At 40.6% G+C, this 15,686-nt stretch overlaps 1 protein-coding gene across 2 annotated transcripts in view; it reads right to left on the bottom strand.

The window, feature by feature from the left end:
* LOC119649689 (insulin-like growth factor-binding protein complex acid labile subunit) overlaps positions 1-15,141 on the bottom strand; it is a 60,972-nt gene extending 45,831 nt beyond the window's left edge. The window contains exon 1 of one of the 2 annotated variants that reach the window (XM_038051956.1): positions 14,301-15,141. In XM_038051956.1, the coding sequence (XP_037907884.1) occupies positions 14,301-14,602 (302 nt within the window). In that variant the 5' untranslated portion in view covers positions 14,603-15,141. The remainder of the gene's footprint in view (positions 1-14,300) is intronic. The other variant, XM_038051957.1, reaches the window with a different exon arrangement.
* Positions 15,142-15,686: the final 545 nt, after the last annotated feature.

Raw genomic sequence — 15,686 nt, 5'->3', positions numbered from 1 at the left:
CATCCAGATGAGAGCGTTTTAATTCAATCATGGTAAAGTGTGAATTCCCTGCCCTACCGAGGAGGGAAGAAAAAAGAAGACATGTGAGGAAGAAGTTACTCCCTTTCTAATACTATTGGGAGGGTTATCCTCCTTCTGAAACCTCTTTTGAACATTGCGTTGATGGTTGTGTTACCAACAAGCTTAACACTGATACGAAATAGCCCCTTTTCGAGGCATTGTAATTTTTTAAGTAGCAGCGACCTTTATGGATTTTTTGCGTGACACAAAGGCGAGATTATTTTTCCCGTCTACATATCTTTTTACAAGCTCACCCGCGGGGATTGCAGTTGTTTTTTTTGGTGTGGGGGGGGGGGGATGTACAATAGGTGAATGCGTTTATGCACAGAGTTTGGGACTCCATCAACAGAGTTTGGGACTCCATCAACAGCCGTCGGACTACGAACCAAACACTGCCCCAACGTCAGAAAGCTAGCCTGGATCCGTTTATCACGTTACTTCGGACTTGCCGTCGAACCGTGGAGAGCCTTCAAATCTGGGAATTCCTTTCACCAATGGGAGGGAAGAGGAGAAAATGAAATGTTAATTCAAGGAACCCCTTGCTATCCGGAAGAATCCGAGCGTAAAGCATAAAACACATGGCGGGGCGCGGTTGGAAAACCCAATTTTACAATGATGATATCAAAATACTTCCCGTTTAGAGCATCATAACTTTTTACAGGGGAGTGATCGGCACCATTTTTCAAACGGGCTTGACAGAGAGAGGATCTTCCGATTCTCTCTTCATATCCTGCCTTACCCCTGCGGGGTTGGAGGTCAAAATTAAACCGTACCGTTTTGACATAAAAACAGCATCACTTTGAGGCGTCATAGTTTTTTAAGGTGCGGAGACCCGGGTACCCAGACCCCTCTCAACTTTTTTCGGGTCAGCCTACAGACATGAATACCTTGTTGAATTTTTTGACGGTATGCCTATCTGTCAAACTTGTTCGCAACCTAGAAAACAATTATAGCATCGACAGATCGGTTAATAGGATCCTCTTGGATAATGTCACGATACCTCCAATGAAGAAACGTCTAGACATTGCTTTCTACTCTCTCAAAATATAAGATATTGACAAATGGAAGGTTCCGGGTTTTTTATCATAAACAGCACATTTTCATTGGAATTTGATAAAACAAGGTATCAATAAGAATTGAAGAAGAGAATGGACTACTTTTCGCGCTTACACCTACATATCTTTCTTAACCACATCGGGAAGCGGTAACTCTGCTACATATTTTTCATATTTCGTTGTTTAGCATGGATAGTGCACGGTTGAATGTACGTAATTTGTAAATTAGTGAAAATTAAAAACAAATTTTCCGTCGTGCACATACAAGATACGACCAAATACAATTACGAGCAATTAAGATTGTTTCATGCAGCCTATTCATTTGCAAAGCTTGGATGCTTGTACGTAGAAGCAAAGTAGTATCTTGTTGAGCCTTTGAGCCATGCGTGGTAGAGTATATTTTCACGTTTCATAGAAATCTCAGATAGTAGATCATTCTTAGTGACCAAGTAGCTGGTTATACGGCACAGAGAATTTACATATCTACGTTTGTGTCTTTTTAATATTATCATTAAGCTTCGTAGAATCAGAGATTGTGGGTTGATAATAAAATTGATTCTTCCGCAAGACTTCCCCTGAATATTAGTTGTTTCGCAAAATTGCAATGGGTATAATTTTTCATGGGGATTTATGAAGAAACTCGATTACTCGATTTGTTTTTTGAATAAAAGATAAACCTACATAATTTTGGTGTTTACATCATTTACTATCGATGGATTCAGAAGCAAGCTTAGTGGACTCCTAAAAAATAAAAGTTGGTTAAGACTGTTTAGATTTTCAGGAGCCCATAATTCTGCTTCACCTGTTTAGACGCTTTAGGACCAGAGTCGAGCTTCCTGTTATCGACACTAATCTACAGTTCCTAGTTTAAGCTACAATATCTATTACAGGTGAAATGGGAAAATTGTACCGTAATTTCCAGGTAATGCTTGCAAATAATACTAATGAGGGATTTCCTTATTTTATTGAAACCTCCATTATATGGCTTGCGGTTTCGTCAGCGCAGAGGCAGCTCATCAGACGCTGCCTCACCTCTGCCCTGGGAGCAGCGTGACCTCAGTAGTTATAAATTGGCATCTGCTCCCTTATATCAATTCAAAAACACGACATATGTATGAACTATAACCGCGTTGTTAAATTCAGGCCTAAGCCGCATCAAGTGGATGGCGAACTCAGGAATCCCTCCTCTACATTCTTGGTACGGGGAGTGAAGTAGCATAGGAACTCCGCAAAAGGCACCTGGAAAAAGTTAGCATTGCAGATGCTATTTAAAGTCTTTGAAATGAATCTCAGAGGTTAAGCAGCTCTTAAATAGCCGTTTTATATTTAGTTTGAGAACTGAAGGATCCTAAGTCCGTATCCACTTGATGTCGGGTCGGACCAAATGAGGAGCAACTTACTCCCTCTTTTTTTTGTTCCACGGACTTTAATTCTTTAAACCTTTTGGCTAGAAGCAGCGCGAATCACACATTGATAGATCAAGGATGTTTGTTGTTGACGAGGTGACAGATTCAGGAAAAGTAAGTGGTCTGGATAACTATAAGTTCTTATTAAAGCTTAGAGAATGAGAAAACCTCCTTCAAACTAATTCAATTGCATGACAATCACAGTGATGGTAAGGGGACCACACTACGAAAGCTTACTTAAGAATATCACCGGCCAAGGATAACTAAAGAATCAATATCCATGAATCGGAAGCAATTAAGAAGGATAAAGACAGATATTCTGAAAGCTCTACTGATTATGCCGACATAATGAAAGAAAAATTGGTAGCTGCTCTCAAACTGAGGTAGTGGGGATTATTAAAGATTGATTTCGGGGGAGAAGTTTCTAGTAACTGAAAGCTACTCTGATCAGTAGCCGAATTAACAACAGAAAATAGTTGTATGATAAATCGTCTATATAACCCTGATTAGGACAGATAAATAAGGTAGAAAGTGTTACATCGATCGCTTTCGAGGTTTGGAGATTCAAATTTGAGTCGTCAAGTGTCGGCCAAGGAAGAGAATTTTGTCGTTGTGGCTGTCCTGCTCCGCTTTGTCGCGCAAGATGGCGAGTGAAGCTTTTTGGACAGGGGACTAGGTGTTCTGCCGTGAAAGGAGGAAGACAGAATCTCCGGCGAGTCGAGTGAAGTTGTGTCGGGAATTGAGAAAAAAGTGTCTCTAAAGGGTATAACTCAGCCCAAGGAGCGCTCCAAAACTTTGGAATATGGCCCCATTGGCAAATAATTGAATTGTGATAAAGTTAGCCGTTTTCAAGGCTAGAAGGCGCGTTCGAGCCATCATGGGGGAAGATGTCGGGGATGACAGGGCGTCCTTGTTGTAGGCGCTGGGAAGGGTTGTTTCAAATTGTGTGTGGGCAGGTCGGTTTTGTATAGAGTCTCTCAATATTTAATAATTCAACGGGAAAAGACTGATTATGAAATATACGTTATCTCCAAAAGCAAATAGTGCTTGAGTTTCTGAAATCAAAACTAATTGTTATTGCGAGCCGCTGGTAGTGTGTTGTCTCCAGTTCGTCGCGAAAATATTTGTTTTTGTCATTCTCAAAATATTATAATAATACATTGAAAAACAACACTTTCGAGCGGTTCTAATGTTCAAAATAAAACAACTACTAAACCTTGTAAAAGCGCCAATCGACTAACCCTTAACACTGTTAGTAATCTCTTGGCCATCGTAAGGAAGCATGCTGACTTGAAAGATATAAAGGCAGAGAGTATCATCAATGAATATGATAATTCCAAGTTGGTTTTCCCGTCAGATGCTCTTCAACTTTGTCATTGAATTTGTGAACAAATCTGTTATGATGTTCGGCCCATTCCAATGGAATTTCCAGCCAAAGATTTTGTGTGTAATATTTACATAAAATCTCGTTGCATTGACGCAAATCTCGTGCTAAATGATAGTATTTCTTAACAGTTTAACGTCGGTGCAAAAGTGTTATTTGAGGTTCCTCCCATTATATTGGAAGCGACAAGGGACAAACGTTTAGGTTGGGGTGGGTCGCCGCAGGGCCAACATGTCATCTGGCCCCTCAGGGAAAGGAAAGGAAGACGGGCACCACTCGTCGCATAGATGCCTGAATCGGCTCAGGGCTAGTCCTTCCCCGGCCATCCCGCGCACATTCGTTTTTTTGCTGATTTAGTCCCCTCCGTTATTAAGCCGCTTGGCTGTTCAACACTTTTGTGAAGAAATTTTCGGTGGTATAAATCGGCCTCGAGACTACACGTCTCTATTAGAGTAGTTTACCCCGAGTGGGTTTAGTTTTTTTTTAATATTCCGTGAAGGAGCGTGATAAAATCTCTGTGTCCTAACAGGGAGATAATATTTGAAAACCAAGAACCCACGCCTTCATCTTTGTACTGTTAGCATTCTGGTTAGCTCCAATACGTACCGTCCGGTTCCATATATGATCTCGCAGTTCATGTCCATGACTGGTAGGTGAAGAGAATTTGGTTGGTTGACAGCATTGGTGACCATGTTAGTGCCAAAGTGATGCAACACCTGACTTTCACCGTAACAGAGTTGGCGACGCGCGGCGACAGTTATTGCGTTCGTAACAGAAGGTCAGCCACGAAAAAAGAAAACAGGAATAACCCAATGATGGCGGACTGAGGTACTCTCACTGAATTGAAAAATCGAGACGAGGTGCAACTATTGAAAGACCCCCGATTTATTCTACTGCTTAGATCAGATCTCAACCAAAGGAGAATAATCGAAGGAAAACATATGAACGGAGTTTGGGGACAAGCAAGGCAGGATTAATAGAGTCGGAAGAAGAGGTTTGTAGAGGTCACAGTCGAGCGACCGCGCTGAAATTCATGCTGCTCCTTCGCAATGAGGTGACCGAAAGACGAAAATCAGCCTTTTGGGTCCCTCTCAATTTTCAAGCCAGTGTAATGTATTTTTTTCAGGTAAGGGGACAGCACAAACTTCCCCCCTATATTTGCACCGGGAGGAATGGCAAAGGGTAGGAATAGAGAATATATGTCCAGAAGAGTTGGCATCCCGGTCGCATCGAGTAAGTCTCTATATAACTAGAGTAAGCATTTTCTACAGAATTTTCGTATTCGAAAAATACCAAGCTTGCTTTTTTTTCGGCATTACCGGAATCTCACCTAGGATCTCGGTTTCGCACGAAGAGCATCACACACTTCTACGCTGAATCAGATAGGTTGTTTGTGCAGACTATGATGAGGGAGGGGGCCAAAACAGGGTAGAAGCTTTTTTTTAAAGGCCATTACATGCTAAAACGACTCCAGTCAACGCGGTTGTATTATATATTAAATCGATTAATATGGAAATCAGTTTCATGAAGCTGATAGTGAACATTCGATTTTCAGATAAGGTCAACCGTTACGAAGAAAAAAGGAAGCAATTGTCAGGAATATTAGGCAACACTAAATCAAGGACTTGTTGTGACAGTGATTAAAATTGAATTGAAAGGCCGAACTAGAATTCATGAACGCCGTGAAAACTAAATACGAAGAGCAAATAATTAGAGAGGAACCGACTGCAGTGAATTTTAGATTTGAGACGTTCGTTAATGCGTTTATTGTAAAAAACCCCAGTGTAGAATGGCAATTTATCGGGGTTCACCTAATGACTGAAGCTATTTCATGGCGCAGTTCACCGTTGGCTGAGAGCATTGGCCAGAGCTCGCCAGGTCATTGTCACTGATAATGATAGTGGCTGTATGATTTGGGTTGGACTCCACAAGACCCTGTTTTATTTAAATTCGGTGGGAAACACTGCTTGTTATAAAGCTTTAAATTGGGTTTATACACATCAAAGTCGATCTTTGGAATAATCTTTAGCTCTTTCAACGATGCGAATTTAATGTCATCAATGCTTGCAAAACGACGGCCTTTTAAGGTCCTTTTTATTTTTGGAAAGAGAAGAAAGTCACACGGAGTCATGTCGGGCGAGCATGGAGGCTGGGGCATCATTACAGTATTATGTTGGGGCAAAAATTTACCAACAAGTAATGAAATGTGGGCAGGTGCATTATCATGGTGCAAACCAATGCCACAAATCCGGGCGTTTTTTTTCGGATTGCTTCACGCAAGTGGCGTTGAACTTGTAGGTAGTACTCCTTATTGACCGGTTGACCTCGTGGTAAGAATTCATGATGCACTTTGCCATTAAAATCGAAGAACACAGTGAGCATCACCTTCACGTTTGACCGCACTTGTCGAGCCTTTTCTGTCTTGGCGATTTTCCACTGGGCAGATTGAACCTTAGTTTTTACGTCAAATCCTTAAACCCATGTTTCGTCACCTGTTATAGCATGTTTCAGTAATCCTGCATCATAGTTGACTTCCTTTAGTGAAGCCTAATATAACCTAGCCTAATCTAACTGCCGCTGCTTCTGAAAAGGCAACAGTTTTGAAACAACTTTCCTTGCGACGCGTTTCTTATCCAAAACACTCAACAAAAAGATCATGACATGGGCCAATCGATATGCCAACTTCATCAGCGACTTCTCTGATTGTGACTGAGCGATCATTCATAACCATTTCTTTCAGTTTTTCCACGTTTTCATCGGTTGCTGATGTGCTGGGACGTCCGGAGCGTTGGTTGTCTTCAATGTCTTCACGGCCTTCTTGGAAACGCTTATACGACTCACAGGCGAACAATTCGTCCCAATTATAGAATATTTTAGTATTTCTTCGCAAGTAAAGTTTGAAGTTGTTTCACCATCTTCATCATCAACCGAGCAACAACCGGTTTCCAGTCTAGGCCTGCGTTGAAAAGGAACTCCGGACACCCCGGTTTCATGCCAAGGTCCATCAATTCGATATCCTTAAAAGCTGTCTGGCGTCCTGACCTATGCCATCGTTCCATCTCAGGCAGGGTCTGCCTCGTCAAATTTTTCTACCATAGATATTGCTCTCACACGAATTAAGTGACCCGCCCACCGTAACCTATTGCGCGGGATTTTTTCCACAACCTGACGGTCATGGTATCATAGATATCGTCATTATGTGGACCACGGAATCGTGAAATTGTTTAGAGGTGATTTTCATTCAGTCTTTAAAATATGATAATACACCAGAGGATCAGGAAATTTTCTAGTTCAGTTACCCGAATTTTAAAGGCCAAATGGATTTTATTCCACATGTGTATGCAGTCGAGCAAATTTGCATTTCTCAAACTCCGTGAGTGATGACACATCCTTACATATTTCGCATGTGGATGGTATATATATGTACATATTTATTCTCGTACATATATCCGTATTATTAATAAAATAATTATAGAAATTTCTGATTTCTGGGAACTTCCATCGAATATATTCATTGTTAAACAAGCAAGTCAACCAGAAATACGGCTCTTCCTAAAATTAACTACTATAGAGTTTGATGACCCAACAAAGTGATTACTGCGGTCATTAATGAATACCATTTGTACATGACTTAAGAGAATCAGTGACCAAAATAAAAACATGATTATTATTATTTTAATCAATAATGGATTTTGTTTGAAAGCTCGGAAGAGAATATTTACAAACGATGACAAATAAACAATAAGTATTCACTTCTTGCAACTTTCATTGCAGGCATTAATCTATATATTTAAATCTTATTGGTCCAGACTTTACTATCAGTAAAAGATGGCAAGATGTTATAAACCTCATTGTTTCACTTGTTGACAATTTGCTGATGGTTATCAGTGAATTGTAAACAAGGGAAATATCGAGTTTTGAAGGCATCTAGCTAGGAAACAATTTCTATGCAACACCAGATAATTTTCAAATGTCTGGAGACCATCTTTATCACAGTGTTTGATTTTTCCACTATATTAAAAACCCTCTCGGTACTCTGTTTCGTCTATATTATCAGAAACCAAGAAATTCGTGAGAGTTGAAATAGTGATTGCCATATCAACCCCTTTGAAGCATCAATTTACTCTGGGAAACCGCAGAAGTGAACTTAAGCCAGAAGTTGACATATTATAGGCATACAGCCAACTGATATTCCTAAATAGAACATTTTCATTACCCGAAAGAGTATACTTTGGACTTAATAATCACAACAATGTTAAAATAGTTATCGGAAGTTTTATTTACTGTAATGTGTCTGTATTTACCCTAAATATTTGCGTAGCTAATAAAAACAAAGTCGGGAAGTTCTGTTGATTGAGAGGCTTCCAGATTCTTTATTCAAAGGAATTTACTGGTTAATCGACTTTTTTTAGTGAAGATGGTAATTGATTTCTATAGAGTATCTAGCAAAACTGACATAGACTGTTTTTGGTAGGACAATGAGGATACGAGTCCTATCTAAAGTCTCTTCCGCCTTTGGGTATAGGTAACCCCACCCCAAGCAAAAAAAAAGAAAATACTTTCCCCAAGAGATCCACTTCCAAAGTGATTTTCTGTGGGGCTCGACATCAGAATCAACTTCCAGTACAATACAATTACTTTCTGAACTATGTAAATTATTCAAAAGAATTTTCCTTAGAAGGCTACCATACCAAAAAGGACTGAAAATTACCACCGCGGCAACCCGGGGCCTTAAATATGCTCGAAACCGAAATAAAGACATTAACGCCTAGACCGTAAAACGGAAAGGGAGGAAGACAAACGGCTTCATCGCGCACATAAAGCGGAACACTTCACAATTTAAAATACGAAATGAGGAAAACCTCGACAAACTTCATTCTGGTTTGATAGCCTCTTTGGCCTCAGCGCAAGGGGACGTCTCTCATTTGCTCACGAAGAATAGCTTTCCAGATAGCCAAGACAGCATCTTCATCAGCTAGATCCCCCGAGGAGCATTTTCCAGTTGCTCCACCATCTACTAGATTTTGTCGTAGAACCCTTCAAATTTTTTAGACAAGCGATTGGCACGTAGATTAAGCCAGCCCCATAAATAAAAATTCGGCAGCTGGATTGAAGGATCGCAAGACCGATGAAGCTGTTCGGGTTCTTGCTGTTATGTTAATTAATTGGAAAAGGAGTCTTCTATCGCGATGGCTTAGTGCTGTTAGCAATTAGCCCGGACGCCCGGTAAATAGAGGTTTCACTGTATACACGCCAACTTCGGTTGCACCAAGAACTCTACACATCGCAGCTTCCACAAAAGAAGTTGATTACACCCAGAGGAATGAGGTGGCAGATAAATAGTCATCTAAACTAGAAATCAAGCGCCAGATGAGACGATGGTGCAGGTCAGGACATCAGACAGTTGTTAAGGATATGGAATGGAAACCGGCTACCAGCTGTTGAACCATTAATGATGATGCGACAAGATTCAAAAAAAGCTTATGATGAGTTAATAGGCGAAAACCCGACCGATCAGTCTAACTTCCTTTCTGCTAAAAAGACTGGAAAGACTAGTAAATCGGTTTATAAGGGATACATATATCCCTGAGTGGTCACTTCATTGTAGGCAACATGCTCCCCAGAAAGCCAAATTCACGGAGACAGCGCTCCATCAACTAACGGCAAAAATTGAGAAGGCAATGTCCTATAAAGAATACGCCTTCGGCGCATTTATGGAGACAGAAGGTGCCTTCAATTACGCCTCATTCGCGGTGATTTGTAACGCGGCAAGACAGCATGGAATCGATCCGCTGTTCTTCAGTTGGATCCTTCACATGCTAGAGTGGAGAAAGATCCACATATTGGTCGAACAGAAGTCTATTGAGGCAGAGTGTCTTAGGGGTTGTCCTTAGGGAGGGATTTTCTTTCCTCTGTTACGGCTCTTGGTAATGCTAACATCAAGAAGTTGCTGACGCAGTTTCAGAGGCTCGGTCGCCTTAGTATTACTGGAGCAATAAGTAGTACGTCGACCGTGGCACTCGAAACTATGCTAAATTTACCCCCAATCCATGCGGAGATAAATCGGAAAGCAGCTAACGTCGCATATAGGCTTGATACTATTGGCGCGTGGAAAGGCGGTCAATCATAAGGTCATGCGCCTGCTCTTCAGACCTCAGACGAAGATACTTTGTTAAGGTTTTCTTCAGCGAAGAACCTGTGCATTCTCTTTCCCTGGAGAATGTTCTCAGATTTGCGAAAGCCTGCGAACGCCTTCAGCGAGAGGCAAATGAATAGGCGATTTCCGGGGATAGTAAAATGGGCCTAGCAAAGGTCTGAGTGCTTGGAGCTGCGACTCCATTACTGAAAATAGATCCGTGGAGTAAGTGATCCATTTCTAGCCATGAACCCCAACCCCCACCCCCCTCCCATCTTTACAATGATGTCAAAATTGCGGAAACTATCAATCAGGACTTTTCATTTGACACCCCACATGCCTACAATTGATGAAGCTATACTATTGACACCAAATCAATACATGCTAGAAAAATGACGATACTACAGTATTGAAGTGCATCTGATGCTTATCAGCTTCTAGCAAGCCATAGTAACTTAAAGTAAGCTTAAAGAGTGGTGTACCGTGAAGTCAATAGTGTAACGACATGATCAATGCGAAGGACTAAAATCGGCAGCAAAGAAAGTTGTATTAGAAAACATTCAGGTAAAACTTGACTCTTTAAGCTTATAATCTTTAAAAAATGTCAGGCGGCTCATTTATCTGGGAGTAAACATTTTAAATGAACAGGATGGAATTTATCGGTAAAATAGAAGAGCAAATGAAAGGTATTACCCAATGTTCTCACCAGTAAATCTAGAAAAAATTATAGAATGGGCAAGTACGTAATGGACAAAATTTAATGAACTTCTTGGCGACAAAGTGGTGCTCCCCAGGCGGCTAAGCACTCCTTTGGCGATAGAAGATGAATTAGAAAGTCTGAATCGCATACTTTTAGAGGCTTGGCCTATTTCCCGCAGCAAACACGGTAAAACGGTTTCATGGTGGAACGGAAAACTGCAAAGACTCAGGAAATTAACCAGACGACTTCTAAATCGTGCTTGCAAAAGCAATTAGAATGAAGACTGGTTAAACTTCCGAAACTCACAGCGTGAATATAAGACTCGTAAGCTCGTAAATCATTCGAAATGAGACTCCTTTAGAGCATACTATGAGGACCTGGAAGGTGAAAACGAGACTTCCATGCTGTGCAGGGTCCTTAATAAAGGTGAGTTGCCAAGTTGGGCTCTCTTAGAAAACCGGATGGTACTTTCACGAACTCCAGAGTTGGATCTATACAGGCTCTCTTGGAAGTTCACCACCCAAGAGAACAGGTCTCAGAAGTGGGCGCAGGAGAATTGGCAGTTTCTGCAAAACCGTTCAACAAGAAGAAGTTGCAAGGGGCATTGAAATACTGCGAGTGCGATTGTTACCAATGAAAAAGCTGAATGCGAGTCAGGATATACTGCCGTCTTCTACACCGATGGCTGAAAAACAGAACAGGGTTCTGAAGGAGGAGTGCGCCTCTCGAGTAAAAACGAGAAGTGGGCTTTTCCCTTGGGACAATATACAACGGTCTTTCAGGCTGAAGTTTATGCGATCCTGAGGGCGCGAGGAGCGGTTGGAAGGCATGTGCATTGCAATCTGAAGCGATAATCAAGCTGCATTGAAGGCGTTGAGCAGCCCTTTGATCACTTTAAAAATCATTCAGGAATGTAGAAATCAATTGAATTCTGTTTCTTGATTCAATACCGTGGAACTGCGCTGGGTACCCGGTCATTGTGATGTAAAAGGAAATGAAATCTTGGATGGTTTAACAGAAGAAGGTTAAATTTCCGCCATACTCGGACCGGAACCAGCGATTGGAGTATCACTAGCATTGACAAATGCTGCTGTCAAAAACTGGGAACAAGCTTCCCATAATGACAGACGGCAGAGCCTTAATGCTGTTAAATACACCAAACTTTTCCTGTAATAACCAAACAAACATTCGGCAAAGTTTATCCTGTCAAAAAGCAGGAAGACTTGCAGGTAGCATTCTGACAGGCTACAATTCACTAGCTAGGTATATGTTCAAAATAGGGATTATTCAAGTTGACACGTGTCCATGCTGTAATGAGGAAGCGGAATCCACGGAACATTTTCCATGTGAGTGCCCCGCCTATGGGCGCATAAGAGTTCTGATTTTTGGTGCTGATATGCTCCAACTGCAACGGGTAGCATCATATCACATGCAATGACAGTGGCAGCAGTTTATTGTAGTAGCAGAGCTACTATTTTTATTACTAAAACTGGACTACCAGGGCAATGCTAGGTAAATCACAAAAGGCAGTAAACGTTTTCAAGTGGTATATTTGAAGATCAGTTTTACTACCAGTATTGAATGTCCCAGAATGGTGGATACAGTGCTGTGCTGAGCTGCAGAAATTGGATGAAAAATCATTTACATCGACTCTCGTGAAATTACAAAAACGGTAGTGGGTTTGACACATATAGCCCATGGACAGGTGCGGAATCCCAAAGCGTTCGTAAAAATATAAAATCCAAAGAAAAATACTAAAAAGTGGGAGGACTCAATTGACTCTAATAGCAGATCGCTTCAACTGGGTAGACGCGGTACCTTAACCGAGGAGGCTGGAAGAAAGCTATCCTGAAGCCAAGCACCAATTTAATTTGTAGAGGAGGAGGGATTATCTAGTTATTTTCACCGAGAAAATTCTCAGTGCATTTCACACCAATTTTCGTACTTGGACATCGGAAAGCAATCAATATCGATATTAATAAATTAAGAAATGAACGCCTTTGCTGATGTTCCTTCATATTTTGAATCACTCGAATGAGTACTTAACCAGACAATAATGGCAGTTGAGCCAACGGCTAATACGAAAATATCATCGTTAGAGCACTGCACATCATTTAAACAGAAACTGCTAAAAAATCATTTGTATTGAGGATCCTTTTATATAGATGAACAATATTCAGCACTACCGCTGAGTATCGGCGCGAATATTGCGCTAATGATGAGATATTATTTCTAGCCACTGATTAGGGCAATATCTATGGTAGAAAAAGAAGACGAGGCAGACCCTGCCTAAGGTGGAGCGATGGGGTAGGTCAGGACGTTAGACAGCTTTTAGGGAACCTCGGCGGAAAAGCAGGATGTCTGGAGTTCCTTATTAAGGCAGGCCTAGACCGGATACCGGTTGTTGCGCCGTTGATCATGATGACTGATTAAAAGTTTTGTGAAGAAAATTGACGGTTGCATCCGATATCAGCACAAAAAAGGAACAGGACACTGTTAACACAAAGGTCTGAACTAGAGACAATTGTTACTGTTTGCGGTCCATTTCTCCCATTTAATTGAAGTAAAACCGGATCATTACGAATTAAGATTGACTAAAAGCTCGAAGGTTTACGCAGTTTTGAGGGGGTACTCTGTCATCTAGCTTTTGATAAGATAGTCGAATGGTGGACTTTTATTGGTAATTCGGCCAATATCCTTAGGAACATGTCATGGACTATAAAAATCTTTGCGAAGCCATAGGAGTACATAAATATTAGTCTTTTGTAATTGATCCAACTTTGATTGGAACTCAAACATAGCTGAAAACTGAAAGGACCTAGGAGAGAAGATGTTTAGCAGAGCGTCGCCGATAAGTATTTACTGCAACATTTCTCTGTCTGTTGCTCTTCTTACCATATTCCATGATTTTTTTATGATTATGATTTCAAGGGGATTATATTCAAACAAAATAAATATTTTTCCATTAGATTTCCAAGAATAGTGAATCCTATAAATAGCTATTTTCGCAAAAGATGGCAGTTATTACTTAGACTCTAGCGAAAGTTGTTTGTCGCCTGTGACGAAATCAGATTTATGAATTTGCTGGAATTTCCAATGTGTTTCCAATGAATCTAGTGGTTTTTAAAATTTCCGACTTCTGGGTAAAAGCGGAAAAGTCAATAATTTTTGATCACTTCACTTGGCGCCAGCAACGCGCCAAGAAGCATGTACAAAAGTGCTCCTGACAAAAACCACCCCAAGATTCCGCAAAAAATTAAAAATATTCCATTTTGGATTAATTTTGAGTTTCAAAATCCTTGCCCAAAAAAAATTCATGTCTTCCCATCCGGATATTCAGTTGTGAGTTACAATCGCCATAAAACTCCAAAGTACGAAATTTCTAAAACTTTATCACTGAACGAGGCATTGATTAACCTTTGACCGATTTGATTGCCGACGAATAATCTTCTTTATACACACATTTCATGGCAACTTATTTCAAAAATATTTTCACTTGTCGCCTACATGTAATGAAAAATCAAACCGAGCGCTATTGTCTAATCAGACGGGAACTCACCTCAGATTGTTCGCTACCATTTTCAGCTTCTTTAAATTTAGGTTCATTTCTCGAAAGGATCTCATCTCCAAGTCCTCCAGTTGCGAATGTGATATTTGCAAGCTAATGCTTATATTCGAGTCGAACTTATCGGAAAGGGCGTCAACGATGCGATGGAAGGAATCAACCTTCTCGCAGGAAAGGTCAACCGTATTGCTCGCGTAAATTGGCTCACAAGTGCACGGTGATATTTCAGGACGAACCGCGCAATGCATCGAGGCAATGTTTGTTATACTCCACACAGCATAGACGAACGATGTCATTTTCGGTTATTTTTCTTTTTTAAATTAAACAACAAAGAAACCGGAAAAATTGAATTTCTCTTCAGATTCAAATTTGAAATCACAGATGTTTCACTGTTCGCACATTCCAAGTGTGGGATTAGTTTTCCCTAATCCCTGCGCACTATCCGCACAGATTTAACACTACCTAAAACCTTTTTGGATTAGCGATCGAAGGATAGTTAACACAAAATTCACCAAGTGAGTGTATTTCCTTTATCCGATCTGTGGGGAACACCTTCTTGCGGCGGAATAGAAAAGGATTTTCCAAAAGGATAAATGTAAACTCGTTAGGCAGCAAGAATTGGCTTAGGGAGATTCTACTTCTTCGACCACTGATACCACCACTTATTTTATCACTGATCACTTCTAATGTGTAGATACTTCTGAAGATGCTGTTCTAGCATCTTTCTGACTATATTCCAGCACGGTCAGAATCCGACTGGGAGTTTATTCAGAGTCCCAGCATCCACGGATGGGATTTTATTCGAAAATTGAGACCCGGCCAAACTCAGATGCGATTCGACACGATCTGATGCTGAATACTGATCTTACAGTCTCATATGTGAAAACAACGAGGGAACCTCGAAACGCACATCGGACATACAATATATTTGTGTTTTCTTCAAAAGACAGAGTAATCAGCTCGAAATCAGCTTCAGATCGCAAGAACAGAGAATGTCATGGGCTTTCTTGCAGGCAACATATTAACTGAAGTTTGTGATATATGTGAAGATTTCTGATCATGATCCTCTAGTATTTTTTATTGCAAATGATAAGGACGTAATACTCTCACTCTCTCTCTCTGTATAGGAAAGCTTATTGATTGACTTTAATATTCGATCTATCTAAAATTGCTAGATCATGATTACAATCCAAAAAATCTAACACAAGAATTAAAGAAATGTTTCCAGCAAATATGTACATACTATCCTCCCTGGCTTGGTTTTGAAGAACGCAAATAATTCAGGACATTTTTTTGAGTATTGAGCCAAAGTATCTACCCCACAGAAGATAAGGCTTGAACAAAATTAGTTGGTAGGTGTTGATTGCCTCCTTATACACA

The sequence above is a fragment of the Hermetia illucens genome, chromosome 2, assembly GCF_905115235.1.
Source record: "Hermetia illucens chromosome 2, iHerIll2.2.curated.20191125, whole genome shotgun sequence".
Classification (NCBI taxonomy): Eukaryota; Metazoa; Arthropoda; class Insecta; order Diptera; family Stratiomyidae; genus Hermetia; species Hermetia illucens.
The sequence above is the reverse complement of the archived record's forward strand: the minus strand, read 5'-3'. Positions and strand labels throughout refer to the sequence as shown.